At 42.7% G+C, this 14,806-nt stretch overlaps 1 protein-coding gene across 6 annotated transcripts in view; it reads right to left on the bottom strand.

Moving 5' to 3' along the window:
• adgrg6 (adhesion G protein-coupled receptor G6) overlaps positions 1-14,806 on the bottom strand; it is a 104,907-nt gene that overhangs the window by 29,774 nt on the left and 60,327 nt on the right. For all 6 annotated transcript variants that reach the window (XM_087175324.1, XM_023411079.2, XM_023411081.2 and 3 more), the window contains 9 exons: positions 6,913-7,001; positions 6,218-6,270; positions 5,672-5,710; positions 5,344-5,486; positions 4,343-4,454; positions 2,260-2,348; positions 1,982-2,046; positions 1,725-1,861; positions 98-260 (listed from right to left, as the gene is read on the bottom strand). In XM_087175324.1, coding sequence (XP_087031450.1) covers positions 98-260; positions 1,725-1,861; positions 1,982-2,046; positions 2,260-2,348; positions 4,343-4,454; positions 5,344-5,486; positions 5,672-5,710; positions 6,218-6,270; positions 6,913-7,001 — 890 coding nt within the window. The remainder of the gene's footprint in view (positions 1-97; positions 261-1,724; positions 1,862-1,981; positions 2,047-2,259; positions 2,349-4,342; positions 4,455-5,343; positions 5,487-5,671; positions 5,711-6,217; positions 6,271-6,912; positions 7,002-14,806) is intronic.

The following is a 14,806-nucleotide window of genomic DNA, read 5'->3' as shown; positions in this document are numbered from 1 at the left end:
CCTTTTTTAGTTTGTTCAGATTGTCTTCAAAATAAACCTTCATGACAAGTCAGTAAATCCCTTCAGAAGAGGAAGTTTTGACGGCTCTGGGCGTCACCTGTGGAGTGTCGTTGTTTGGAATGAAGGCGCTGAAGGTCGTCCCGTTGAACATGGTGGCATTGTTGGCCAGTATCCCCAAAGCCAGGTTTTTGGAGGTGATTTTGATGGATGGACCATCAAACTCAATCTTCTGAACCAGCTCATCCACCGTCTTCAGAGCTCTGAGGGAGGGAGACAGAAAAGTCAGGACCGGATTGAAAAAAAAAAGCTCAGCAGACGTATGTCCTAAATCATCTTAGAGAGGGAAAAACTATATTAACAGTGAAGAATTAGAAAATACAACATCCTCATTAATCCTCAACAACATCATCAATTAAATGATGCCATACAGCATTTCCTTTAGTAGCGTTAAATCCAAAATACATATCCTAACATACTTTATAATAAATCCACAAATTACATTTCAGCACATTTTAATGACTGATAAAGTCCTGTAGCATAAAAGTACAAGCTGTGTAACAGATGCGACATAAAACATATAAACATGCAACACTGAAATACACTGCAGTGACTGTATTCTACACTACGCTCTACACTGACTTTTCTGCACTGTGGAGATAGATAAAGATTCAAATTCTTTTCATTTCTTTGCCTCCGTATATTTCTGAGCTTTTATCCCCCTACGAGTCAGGGCTGAGACCCTGTGGTAGTGCATCGCAGGCCATTCCAAGGTCTAGGTTGAAAACCAAAGGAGACGGGGCATTTGCTGTCAGGGAGTAGAGTAGAGTAGAGCAGAGCAGAGTAGAGCAGAGTAGAATAGAGTAGAGTAGACCAGAGTAGAGCAGAGCAGAGTAGAGAAGAGTAGAATAGAGTAGAGTAGACCAGAGTAGAGCAGAGCAGAGTAGAGCAGAGCAGAGTAGAATAGAGTAGAGTAGAGTAGAGCAGAGCAGAGCAGAGTAGAGCAGAGTAGAGTAGAGCAAAGCAGATTAGAGTAGAGTAGAGTAGAGCAGAGAAGAGCAGAACAGAGCAGAGTAGAATAGAGTAGAGTAGAGTAGAGCAGAGTAGAGTAGAGCAGAGTAGAGCAGAGTAGAGTACAGCAAAGCAGATTAGATTAGAGTAGAGTAGAGCAGAGCAGAGAAGAGCAGAGCAGAGTAGAATAGAGTAGAGTAGAGCAGAGTAGAGTAGAGCAGAGTAGAGCAGAGTAGAGTAGAGTAGAGTAGAGCAGAGTAGAGTAGAGCAGAGTAAAGCAGAGCAGAGAAGAGAAGAGCAGAGTAAAGCAGAGCAGAGAAGAGAAGAGAAGAGTAGAGTAGAGTAGAGTAGAGCAGAGCAGAGAAGAGCAGAGCAGAGTAGAATAGAGTAGAGTAGAGCAGAGTAGAGTAGAGCAGAGTAAAGCAAAGCAGAGAAGAGAAGAGCAGAGTAAAGCAGAGCAGAGAAGAGAAGAGAAGAGTAGAGTAGAGCAGAGCAGAGAAGAGCAGAGCAGAGTAGAGTAGAGCAGAGTAGAGTAGAGTAGAGCAGAGCAGAGTAAAGTAGAGTAAAGCAGAGCAGAGTAAAGCAGAGCAGAGTAGAGTAGAGCAGAGCAGAGCAGAGAAGAGCAGAGTAAAGTAAAGTAAAGCAGAGCAGAGCAGAGCAGAGTAGACAGAGTAAGCAGAGTAAGGTGCAGTAAAGACGATAGTTGGTGATCGTACTTCTCTGATGAGTTTGCCAGCACCGTCTCCGAACTGTTCATGACGTTGGAGATGATGGTGACGACAACTTTGGCTAACGAGCTGTTGATCTTGGCCACGTTCACCAGCTCCTGCACCTTCGTCACCACTTGGGACACCTGCGGGGAGACGAGAGGAAGAGGAAGAGGAGGCTGTTTATTCTCCTTTACATGCTCCCAGCATCGAGCAGAGTTTGTCCACAGTTTGTTCAGTCAAAACAGAGAAGTTGGGACTCCCACCATGGCCTCGTTGAGCTTGCCGTCGGTGAAGCTGATGAGCGTCCCCGCCACCGCAGCGGCATTTTCTGCACAACGAACACACAAAACCAATCCATTTACATATTTACATTTATCTGTCTGTACTGTTTGTTTAGTGTGTATTTATGAATTAGCTTATCTTCTACATGACCTTTGACCCTTTAAACCTTTATATCCATTTGTTCATGTTTAGTATCTGCCACCATTTTGTATCCACCTGGTTCTGTCTCAGTAGCTGATTGGCTGGTGGCTGAACGTACCTGCTGTGACCTCGATGTTGTCGATGTTCGGGCAGCTTTCGTTGTTTAAACGTGACCAGTAGGATGAGTAGTTCTGTGGACTGATCAGACTATGGAAGAGAGAGGGAGACATGCTTTTAGATATTATTATATTTTCTGATATTATTGTGTGTAAAGTTGGTCCTGCATGTGACAATGTATTTTTTAGGAAGTCTGTGACAAGAAAGATCTGGCCAATACAGCAGTTATGCTGTTGACTGTGATAGATATCTACAGTAACCAACCTGCACAAACTGCAGACCCAGCAGGAGTGTTAACGTTAAATACCTGAAGCGAGACAGGTGGGACTCAAACCAACAATCACCAACTCCTTCAGGCCCTCACCCCACTGCTGAAGCAGCTTTCAAACACAGTGTCAGAGGTGTGTCTGTTTCTCAATCAACATGTGTCATTTCAGTCCTTTTTTTTTTTTTTTTTTTACCTGAATAGTGCATTGAGAGAGAAGCATATTGCCAAAAACGCATTATAGATTTCAGGCACAGCCCCCTCCCTAACTCAGGAGAAGCCATAACCATCAAAAATTTAAAGTCAAACAAGCCTCCTCCTCCAGTTCTGCTCGGCCATCAGAGAGAGAGTACACTCACCTCATCCATAACTGTCTGGTATGGTAGCCTGGAGAGTCACACATGCAGAAAAATGCAGCACCCACCCCGCTACAGTCCCTGCCAGCCAAAACAGCCCACTTTCAAAAGGACTCTTCCCTCTAAACATTTCAGAGCCTATGCTTCCATCTCCTCTGCCAAATTTGAAAATATAATCCATGAATATTGTCTGGTGGCATCTGTGAGTGCTGTCTGCTGTGCTGGCCATGGTTCCTACTGTCTCATGTGATGTTGACATCCGCCGAATGGAGCTTACCCAACACATACCAGCAACAATGAGATGAGATTTAGTTTGTATTCATGCAGCATCTTCCACATTAGGACTCTGTGGACGGTGCTGCACAATAGAGTCTCCACTAGGAAGACTTCTCTGAAAACACTGCAGTGTTTTCTCTCAGTGGCGAAAATTGGCTTCCTGTTGGTTCACGGTGAGAGCAAACTGAGCCACTGCTTGACTAACAGTGATTGATGCAGTTACCTCACTGTGTCACGCTGCTCCTGGGAGTTCAGAGGCAAAAGCTCAGCAAATTAGATTTCAAGGGTTTTTGTCCTGGAAATGATCCTGACTGAAATTGTGTTTCACCTTTGAGTCTAACAAAGAGGGGAGGAGATTTTTTCTGAAGTTCTTACTGTTGAGTTTCTTCAAATGACTTTTCTTAGATTGATGCTCAGGGATATTTTGTGCATTCTTGAGTAACGGCTCTTCATCGAAACACAGTGTCTCAAAGAAAACTCAGTAAATTTAGTATAATCTGAATCTTTTAAAGACCTCTTTTTTTAACTACAAAGGTTTAAACATGACAAGTCAAAGTATTGTCCAAGGAAAGAAATTGAAAGAAACAGTGAGTTAAAAAATTTCAATTTATTTTTAATTTTTAATTCTTCCTTCAAGGCGATTTCCATCAAATCAGTAACTTTAAAAATTAAATTACAAAGACATTAAACATTAACTTTCAGAGACTTGACCACTTGATCATCACTAGATGAAAAGTCAGAGGATCGCCAAAGTCATTAGGGCCCATCCTCTGGGAATCATGAATGAATGTACAAAATTTGGTGTGAATCCATCTGATAGATTGCAATGTTTAAGTGGAAGTTTTGACCTGCTGGTAACACTAGAAGAAAAGTCAGAGGATCACCAAAGTCAGTAGGATTCATCCTCTGGGGAGCATGAATGTATGTACAATATTTATGACTATCCAGTTGTTGACCAATATTGCCTTCCATGGAGCTATGCTGCTAAAATGTTCAAATAAACTCCATCCTGCATGAAACTTAAAACTGGTTTATATGAGTGTCTCCTGAAAAGGTTCCATTTAGTAACAAAAACTTGTTATGCTGTTATACAGGAACCTTAATTTAGTACTATACCAATGCATATATGTGAGCATGTTTTACATTGTATGTGTTTGTGTGTGTGTGTGTGTGTGTGTGTGTATTACCAGGTCCTTGACACGCTCTTCTCCTTGTAGGGGAAGCAGGCCAGGTACCGGGTGACGGTGGGTCTGGTCTCAGGCCAGGAGTAAGGAAGAACATCCTCCTTTGGACAGTTTTCTGTTGGGAGAGGAAACAGGAGTTCCGTTCGGTATTTTATGATTAACATAAAGAAAAAAAAATAAGTGAAATTCTGAAACTGGACAACAGGGCCAAACAAACTTCAGGGAGCTGTTACAGATGTACACATACAAAAGACAAAGAAAGACAGACAAGATGACAAACAGCACAAGATTGGACGGAAGAAATCCATGGATGAGAAAACTAAAGCCTGAGGAGAAACGGCACAAAATCAACAAAGGTAATCAAATAAGAAAAGTCCTGAAAGATACAGAAAAATGAATTGTGATAATGTTAGCACACAACAGAAACACTGTCTTACACAGTCTTCCTTTCACATGAGTAGATTAACTAAACGTGCTGCTATTTAGCATGTATATCAACCATCTTAGTTTAGCATGTTAGCATGCCGACATTTGCTACTTAGCAGTAAGTAACAAAAAGCTAAGATGAATAAAAGCACCTGTCATGTTAGGTGGTTTGTCATAAATATAAAATGTATTGCATGAAATAAAACTTTGACCTGATGGTGTTGCTAGATGAAAAGTTAAAGGATCACCAATGTGATAAGAGTTCATCCTGAAGGGAACATGAACGTGTGAATCCATTTTCATGGTGATCCATCTAATAGTTTTCGACACATTTCACTCACAATGAAAATTGTCAACCTCATCGTGGAAAAGTCGGCAGATCAGTAAAGTCACTAAGATGCGTCATCTGCATTCAGATTCATGGCAATCGGTCCAGTAGTTGTTGGAATATTTCAGTTGGCTAAAACTTAAGATCAGTTTTGACTTGTGCATGAAGCCATAAATATAATGTAAATTTTGCCGCCAACAATTTTCTCTTGACTTCCTTTTCCTCTGAAGTGAATAGCATACTTCCTTACCAACTAATTTGACAGTGATGATGGCGATTTGCCGTCCAGCATTCATCGGTCCTGCTTTGCTGTGCAGCTTGGCATACACATCTTCTTCACTCAGACTCTCACTGGCGACGTAATTATAAACCAGCAGGGCCAGACCTGAATAACTGGAGTTAAAGCAAACCTGAAATCAGCAGCTGAAAGCGCAGCCTCAAAAATATGAAAGGATTATAACAATGATCTGATCATCAATCACATTCAGAAACACTTTGAGATAGAAACCAACCAAAAAGACTCAACATAACAACTTCAATACAACTGATACAAAATGACATAAAACCCCACAGGTTACCTTATCAGGTGATTTTCGATTTTTAATTCGAGCTTGACACTGAAGAGAGGAAAGGTTCAAGAGGTGAGAGAACAGCTGTGAGGATTCATTTCAAAGAAATGGGTTTGGAAGAGATGTACTGCACATACAAAGTGCTGTATGTATACTGGGGGTTAAAGAAGCATTAAGTTCAGACTTCTATCGCCCCTTAGTACAAAATGACATTAACATATACCAGAACTTGGACACATACTGTGTTATCTGTTTTTGAATAAAATAAGTTCTACTGATGTTATGTGAAATTTCAACTGGTCCTTATAGAAGCTGTGGAGGATTTAACAACGTGTCAGACAGAGTGCTTTAAAGCGATGAAGCCATGAGTATTCAAATTGATTTTACACACCTCCTCGAAGGTCAAATTAACCAGCAACAAGGAGTAAAATTATTAGCAAAAACAGATTTCAACCCGGGTTATACGTTGTCAGAAACTCTAAAGAAAGGTTGTCGCACAAAAAGCTCCTTCATGCACTTTTTCATCTCTTGCCAATAAACGTTTTTCTGAATTACCTGATGTTCTGAACGAAGACTGTGTGCGTCCAGTTCTGAAATGTGTTATTCATCTGTAAGAAGAAAAAAAATCGAATCGATCACTCAAACCAGTGAAACAAGATTCTGCTTGTGTCTTTTTCAGAGCTGCATGCATCTTCACCCGAACGAAACTGCTTTTGTGATGAGTAACGACTTAACGACTAACGACTTCCTCTTCATGATGAACAGAATCAGCTGGTTTATTGATCACAGTTGTTCCTTCTCAAGTCCCATAATCAATGACTCTGTAAATTGCTGGAGTGGAAGGAGTTGAACATTTGTTGCTTGAGCAAAGCTTCGTTATCAGCGACACAGAGCTGGGGGCTGCGGATCCCTCAGGGGCCCAAAGGCAGAGATTTATCATGTCTGATTATTTTCAATTAGTGAATTTGCACTAAAACAGATATTCAGATAATCAGTTCCTGTATTGTTACTTCTCTTGTCTGTTGTAATTGATTTATGCATATTCCTAAATATGTTAATTATACCTTAAACAAGGGGACAATAGGGGTCCATGCCTCTTTTTATCAGCAGCAGGTGGCTCTACTTCCTCCTACTGCACCAGACCTATCATTGCTGCTCCGGGGGCCACCGAAGGTTGAATTTGCATTTGCATTATCAGTACAACTATTGTAAAGTGCAGCTTTGGCAACATAAAGCTGGACTCTTCTTACCCACTGGGCCACATCTCGCTTTACATCACTCAGGGCTGGCAGTGTGCCCGTGGCATTCACCACAAAAGAAATCCGGTAGAACAACTTCTCTGCAAATGAAGGTGAGAGGAAAGGAAGAGAGAAATAGAAAATAGTACTTCAGTCTCAATTCACCACAGGCTATTTCACACATATAATGGAGCTTTTTTTGTGCCTGCGCCACATAGCAGGAGATGAATCGAGCGGTTGAAGCTAATCAAGTTATGTAAAAATCCAATCTTACAGTGTCAAATGAGGAGGAGGAATGTGCTGCCTGACAGATAACAACAGCACAGAGGAAGGGAGGGCAGTCATTACGACTTCTCTTCTTGGTGAATGGGATCATTTCGAATGTGTCGGGGAATCAGAAAAAGCTGCCGGAGAATATGTTCCCGCAGGCTGCAGCCATCTTTCCACTGTGTCTTTAACTCTTTTTTTTTTTTAATCTGTAAGAAGATTTTACACTTTCAACACATCTGTATGTCTGCAGTCTGACACCTCACACATTTACTTATCACACATATTAGGAAACAAAAAAATGTTTTAAAAACATTTAGAGAACACAAATGATTCTATTCTCTAAAATATCATTATTAATAAGCACATGCCATTAGAAAATAGAAACAAGGCCTAAGACACTTATTTTGTGTTGAGTCTAATTATTTGATTTAAGTTTTAATAAGACATATTTTCCCTTAATTCTTCATTTAAATGTCTCAAATAAAGTGTGGGGTCTCTCACAGCAGACACATAGTGTGTTAAGAGTCATTTAAATGTCCAAAACAGAAGTTCTTTTTGGCATTTCCTTCAGAATAAGGCATATTTAGGGCTCTCAGCTCTCCTGCTATGCTTCACTTTGGCCACTAGGTGTCTGTCCAGTACCTAAAATTGTTAGTAAATGCTACTGAACAGTTTGGAAGAACTCTACTCCATCAGTTCTGGTGGGAGACCCTGCACGCTGCAAACCTTCAGTGATATGTTTTTCATGATGTTTAGGGAGCAGCTGGTTGTTTCAAACATCAACTGGACTTTACAGTAGTCTGTATATCACAGATGAGTTGTCTGTTGTTTACTGTGGGAGAGCAAAGGCAGCAGAGCAGGATGTCTCAACCAGGAAGATGGATGGATTGAAAAACTCAATTAGGAACAGGAAAAGAAAGAAGTCAAGAGTGGATGTAGATTTGTAGATAAAAAGAAAATGAGGCAGAGGTAGAGTGGAGTCTCTTTACAGTGATAGACAGATGAGAGAAAAAGAAGTAAAGAGGTATTGAAGAAAGAAAAATGAAGAGAAATGGCGAGGCAGACCAAGAATAGTGGACTACAACCCCTGTGTTTGAACTACAGGGTAAATACTACAGTCTGACAGAACACCTAGACTTCATTTTAATACCCGACACATGGACCAGAATCACCACAAACCAATCACCAGCCTCCAATACCTGAGGTATTCAACCCATTCACCTGATTGACAGCTATGTATATATGGACCACTACAGTACTGGCCAAAAGAAAAAGTACTCACTCTAATAAATAATTAAAAACAGCTATTCAACTACTACAATGCAAAACCCGACCACCTTAACAAGTCATTTAATCATGTATTCAGTCTTAAAATCTTGCTTTAGTTTTTTTATCTGCCAGAAGGGTTTCTATTACCCTTACCTTCTCAACAGGCTTCAAGATTTTTATTTTGAATCAAGCTATAACCGACTATATGGCCCGGAGTCTATGGACACTTGAATATTAAAGCCATATGTGATGTTAAAATAAAAACTATGAGCATTATTCTGCTGTTGCAACAGCCTCAACTCTTTTGGGAAGGGCTTTCTAGAGGATATTTTGTGGACAGGGGTGTCCATTTACTTTTGGAAATAAAATTGCACATGATTCAATACATTTTGTTAAACACTTTTACCTGTTTTAAATAAATGAAGGCTTTAAGACTTAATACAAGTTACTATAATTAATAAAAAAATTACAGTGCATGCTTCTGTCATTACAGATGATTGTTTTTTGTTTTTTTTAATTCTCTACATCTACAGTTTTTTGTTACTGCATGACATACTGGTCCCCGGTGACAGTCCACACAGACATGTAAAATGAAAGCGCTGTTTACATTGGCATGGCAACGTGGGTTTAGCAGTTGGAGATCCACGGGTTGGGCGAACCGTGACCTTTTTAAGTCCGCCGCTGCCGACACTGCTAGCTGACGCAAAGACTGCTTTCATTGGCGTTGTCGGAGACGAGTTCTTTGTGGTTATGAAATGGTAAGCACTGATGACCACAGGTAGAGTAGGGGAAAGGTGGACATCTTTGACATTGTTTGTGGCCCCATTCACAAATACTCCTGAGCTATGATTCCCGCTGTGATTTGACACACTTGGATTTGAGTTCAAACCAGGCTTTGAAAGGTTAAAATTTGACTTTGCTGATGTGCCTGCATTCACACTGAGTCCTGGCGTTGGTTTATGGCCTGTGAAATTCCCCTGAGATGCTTCCATATTTCCATTTTCCATCAAACTTGCAGCATTTTTGTCCTTTGTGGGGTTTGTCATTTCAATAGGCACTGAGGCAGAGTCCTTGAGTGTTATTACAGTGGTTGGATTTGACTTGAAGATGTATTCTAAGCCTGCTGTGAGTTTGTCACTCACAGGAGGTGGGAGCTCTGCAAGCCCAGAAATGAAGCCTTGATCTGGGGCATCGATAGAGGAACCAGTCGGGGATCCTGTGTCTGGGGTGGAAGACGGGACGTTAAGGTCAGAAGTGTGCGGTTGAATAATTTGAGCACCAGTGGGTTGTCTTAATAGTTCATAGCTAGGCTCATAACTTGGTTCAGAGGTGGGGTGGGTAATTGTATTTTGCATTTCAACAGGAAACGATTGCGTGTTCAGGGAAACTTCTGGATTTAGACTTTCATTAGGTTGAAGTCCTGCTGCAGCATTCAGCATTACATCCAGAGTAACATTGTAATTGGTGTTCACTGCTGAACCAGAGGCATGTTCATCCACAATATGGATTTTTGGAACAACATCTGCAGGGTCAAATACTGCAGAGAGATGTAACTGTACCCCAGCTGTGGTTTGAGTATTTGAGGCCTCAAGTGAGGATACTGCATCATTGACACTCGCTGTTTGTGAGTCGTTTGCAAGCTCTGGGGGGGCGTAAGTTTGGTCAAGAGGATGAGATGATGAGAGAGATGATTGGCTGACTGTGATGAACTGCTGGGTTATCTGTGTTGACTGGCTAACAGGATATGTGGTGGATTTTTGGAACGACTGTAAATGGTTATCCAGTGGGGATTGGGTTGCCGTTGTGGGCTGGTGGAAGCCAGCAGTCGCCGGAGTGGGAGATAAGGAGCCAGTTTCAACCTCTGCCATGTGGGCAGACACTGCTGCCAATGGCACCCAGCTGGGGAGGAGAGGAGAGAGAGAAGACGTGAGGGGAAGGGATGGGACAGATATAGAGTGAGGGATTGCAGAAAAGATAGGAGAAAGGTGAAGAGAGGGTAAAGGAGGTGTGAGGGTTGCTGCAAGAGAGAGAGAAGGCACAGTAGAGGGTAAAAGTAGACAGGGAGTAACGGCAAAAGAAACAAAGTGGGATGATTTCTGCTGCAGCCCCCCAACATCAACATGTGTCTCTACATTTTGTTTATCCTGCCCTGGCCTTTGAATCATGTCTTGTGTCTCACTTGCATCTAAAAACATGTTTGATTGTGCCTGAGTGCCTAAATGTGTGAGCATCTGTGTGTGTGCTAAGCTATGTGTGTGGATCAGATGGCCAGGGTGTTCAGTATTAGTTTGTGTCAAGCATGAGTGGTATGTATAATCCAGGCCTGAAGCGTGCTGGGGGGTTGCAGTGCCAGGCTGTGTACTCAGGGTGCTGTGGAGTGCCAGCGTCTGGGTCGGTGCCATGACAGATGGATTCGACAATGGGGAAATTGGGTGATTAAATGCATTGTCATAGCCAGTGAGTGCTTGTGAGCCCCTGGAGTTAGTGTTCACCTGATTATCGATGTGTAAATAGGAGATTGTATGCTGCAGCCTCCATGAATCTCTGTTAGAGTTCAGGATTGTAGTAAATCTGTCTTGTGACCCAGATGAAGATAACTGAGCCATGAGAAGAGGGTCCTCAACTACCAGATTAGGGGAGAATGCGGAAAAAGACACTGCAGTGTCTTCTCCCACCATCTGTTCTGTCACCCTAGCAACTTGCTTCACTGTGGTAGCAGGACGAGTCTCTGGAGATACAGTCAGCAACAGGTTGTCATGGTGATGGAAAAGGGGACTACAGGTTGAGAGGGAGGGATGTGAAGATGAGGAAGAAGTGGCAGAAAAAGAAGCAGAGTGCAAACCTAGCCTTCTATCAAGATTTATCAGGAGCAGAGCCGGGGTGCGTTCAGAGGCCCAAACGCTAGCTGTTGGCAAGGATGTGAAGCCAATGTTAGATTGATTAAGTGGACGTGACTTGCCTGGCAGAGTATATATGTCGCTCAAATCTCTCTGATCAGAATAAACTGAGAACTGCCTGACTGACAGACTGGCTGCATCAGAGGAAGGCGATAAAACCACTGACGAATTGAACTGAGGGTCTAAAAACTCCAACTGTGACAGAGCTGCCTGAAATTGCGGGGGTAAATCTGGTGTGAGTATCACAGAACTGGATGCCCAATTCCCCACAGATAATCCAGAGGGAGTTGGATTAACTGAATGAACTAATGGACCTGATTGGGCATCAAGGAGCTGATTACCCTCTTGGGAGGGCAAACAGTCTCCGAAAGGTTCTGATTTACTATTAAAGGAACTCTCAACAGAGTTTAAGTGGTATTCAGGTAGCAGTGCACCATCAACAACTGACAACTGAGATTCAGTTGCAATTTTAGAAAACAGAGGAAGTGACAAGAAGGATGCTGTGTCAACTGTCGTCACTTCAAAGTCCCTTTGAAGGTTCGAGGACAGAGACAGAAATGACAACAAAGAATGCTGAAAGTTCTCACTAACTCCATCTGACTGTGGAACGTGAGCAGATTCAACAACACTGCCTGTTTCTGAAAGCCTTCCCTCAGCCTGCTGAGGAGAAGAAGGTAGGAAGGGGGGGGGGTGCTGAGATGCAGTGGAGGGTGGAGGAGGAATGGCGGTAAACCAGAGGGGAGGAGAGGATGAGAGAAGAGTGAAGGGGTTAGATGAGCGAAGGGGAGGGGAAGTAGGAATTTGTAAAGTAACAGCGATCGGGGAGAAAGACGATGAAGCAGATCGAGTGATGGCGTGGGAGGAAGTGAAGGAAGTAGAGGCTGGCAAAAAAGGAAGAGAAGGAGAGGCAGGGGTGAGAGGTAGGAGGGTAGATGAGTAGTAGCGAGGGATGTCTAGGGGGGATGCAAAAGTGTTAGAAAGAGAAGTTTTTGGAAAGACAGGAGTAGGAGGAGGGAAGAAAAGTAAAGGTCTATGTAGAATGAAGTGCAGTGAGGAATCTATCTGTCTAAATACGTCTGTACTTGTATATAAATTGTTAATCAGCCCAGTTTTGGCTGCCACAAGTTCGACATTACTTCCGGCAATGTTTGTTTCATACACACTGTCCTGTGGGTTTAAAGAAAGGGAGAAATATGATATCTGTGTTATGTCCTCCTTCTGTGGCACTGAAGAAGAAAGGATCTGTTCGGGGAAAAGCTCCTCTGCAAGAAAAGCAGAGGAGCTTAAGTGTACCCCGGGCAAAGAAGGTGTTGACTGTATGACGAGAAGGGATGAAAGGGAGGGAATACGTAGAAATGGTGTTAGGGCAACTTGTGAGTGTAGTCTTTCCTCTAGCCTCTGTCTACTTGAACTAGTGTCGTTTGAAACCCTATGGATGGTCAAAGTGTGAGAAAGAGTCACTGTAGGTATCTGAGACCTGCTCATGAATATAGCTGTTTCTGGCATCAATCTGTCTTTTGAATGGTTTAGAGAACGTTCGCTGCCCACTGCAATGCCACTCAGCAGGCTTTCTGGGTCATCATCAGAATGTGTTTGGGTACGCAAATGTTCACTTCCTTCTTCAGAAGCAGTTAAGGGGTGTGTGAAAGGAAGCAAAGCACCATGAGGGTGTGATCTGTTGAATGACTGTTCGCTTTTGGCATCTGAGTTGATAAAGGGCGGAGGGTTGATGGCTGGTCCATCCAGGGTAAAGGCAGCATCAAACTCATACAAACTAAAGGCACGACCCTCCTCTGGGAGATCAGTTGATTGATCTACAAACTGCTCAGTTCCTGATACATATTCATCACCTAGCAGTTCCAGAGGCTCCGTCCGGTTGTCTTTTGCAACCGTTTGGTTTTTTCCACCACTTATGCTCAGCAGTGACCACTGGGGCACTACAGGATTGTTCTTTCTGTTGTTAAGTGCCGACGATGATGACAACAACAACGATGATGATGATGCCAGGAGTCCTGCTCCTACCTCTGAGTAGGATTCCTTTGTGCTGAAGGCTTCCTCTGTACGCTCCTGACGAGAGGTTGATGACGATGAAACACCGAATTCTGGAGGGATTTTTGAGTCTAGAGTGGTTGTAGGAAACTCATTGTTGGAGATTGGTTGGTGTGAAAATTTTGGTCTTGATGTAGGTTGAGCTGATGCATGGAAGCGACCAGTTGCATACATCGCATATCCAAAACTTTGTGTTGCATTTCTCAACCCAGGTGCATGTGTGTACCCAGTTGTGTACTTGAGTCTGTTAGTTTGTGTAGTGTCTGCAAGCCTGGTTGTGGTTTTGACTTCAGCTGGTGGTACAAAAGGTTTTGTGACTTGAACTGCCAGTTTGGGTGGTGCTCTGGTGGCAGCCGGACGTCTTCCTCCAGTTGGTCTCTTCCTTCCTTGCCAGATCAAAGGAGTAGAGATGAACCCCAGGGAGGTCTTGGAGCTACGATGGCCTGGGGACCTCCCTGGGGACCTAGAAAAGGAGGCTGAAGGTTTGTGGTGAGACGATTCAGGTGGAGGTGGGTGACTGAGAGCTGGAGGTGAGAGCCTAGGTTGATATGCTGGATGTGAGGGGTTAGGGGCTTGGGCTGTGGAACTCAACTGGCGATGATGAGAGGCTGCCCAATGGGGGCTGGGAATGAGAGCAGGCCTGGTTTGTCTGCTTAAGGTGGCTGAAGGGGGATGAGGTGCAGGATCTTGAGGATGAAGAGATTCAGCAGCCGTTAATCCAAAAACATGCCTCTGTCTTCTGTGGTGAGTAGATGGACCAACAGCCAATGGCTTGGACTGGGAAGCAAGGCGTTCGAGCTGCCGAAGAGTAACTACTGCAGCATCAGGAGAAGAAGCTTTGGTTGGAGATTTCACAGTAGTCTCCTTCGCTGTTGCCAGGACATCAAACCAGATGCCATTATAGTGAAAAAGCAGGTTACATGTAATAAATAGAAGTTATAAAAGCTTTTTCAAGCAAAAAACAGTATACACAATGGAGATTAAAAAGCACCTGACACCTTTATTTTAAATTTTCTTTAATCATGACTAATGTTAGTATAAGAAAGCTTAGACTTGATTATGTAATGTTCATCGTCTGCAGGAATAAAAACAGCAAGAAAGGATGAGTAATAGAATACATGCTAAAACAATAAATGATTGTGTAAAAGTATGTATCATCTGAGAGGAAACCAAACCAGAAGAGTATTTGTTTGACTAGATTAGGTTGTTTTATGGATTAAAACGGTAGTACCACAACAGGGGAGGTAGCTGAAGCAGCTAAAAATCATGAACCAAAGAACCCGAACACAAATGAACTAAATTGGACAGATAACACATCAAGGTACTGTAAAATATGATTTAATGTCTGTTAATATAATCGACAACTAGTTCAAACAGCAGCAGGGAAACTTCTAGGTCAGAAGAGTACGAATGTGAAATAT

Source organism: Seriola lalandi, unplaced genomic scaffold (assembly GCF_002814215.2).
Source record: "Seriola lalandi dorsalis isolate HSWRI2012SDOR001 ecotype SW California unplaced genomic scaffold, Sedor1 jcf7180002054448, whole genome shotgun sequence".
Lineage (NCBI taxonomy): Eukaryota > Metazoa > Chordata > Actinopteri > Carangiformes > Carangidae > Seriola > Seriola lalandi.
This window is presented reverse-complemented; position numbering and strand designations above follow the sequence as displayed.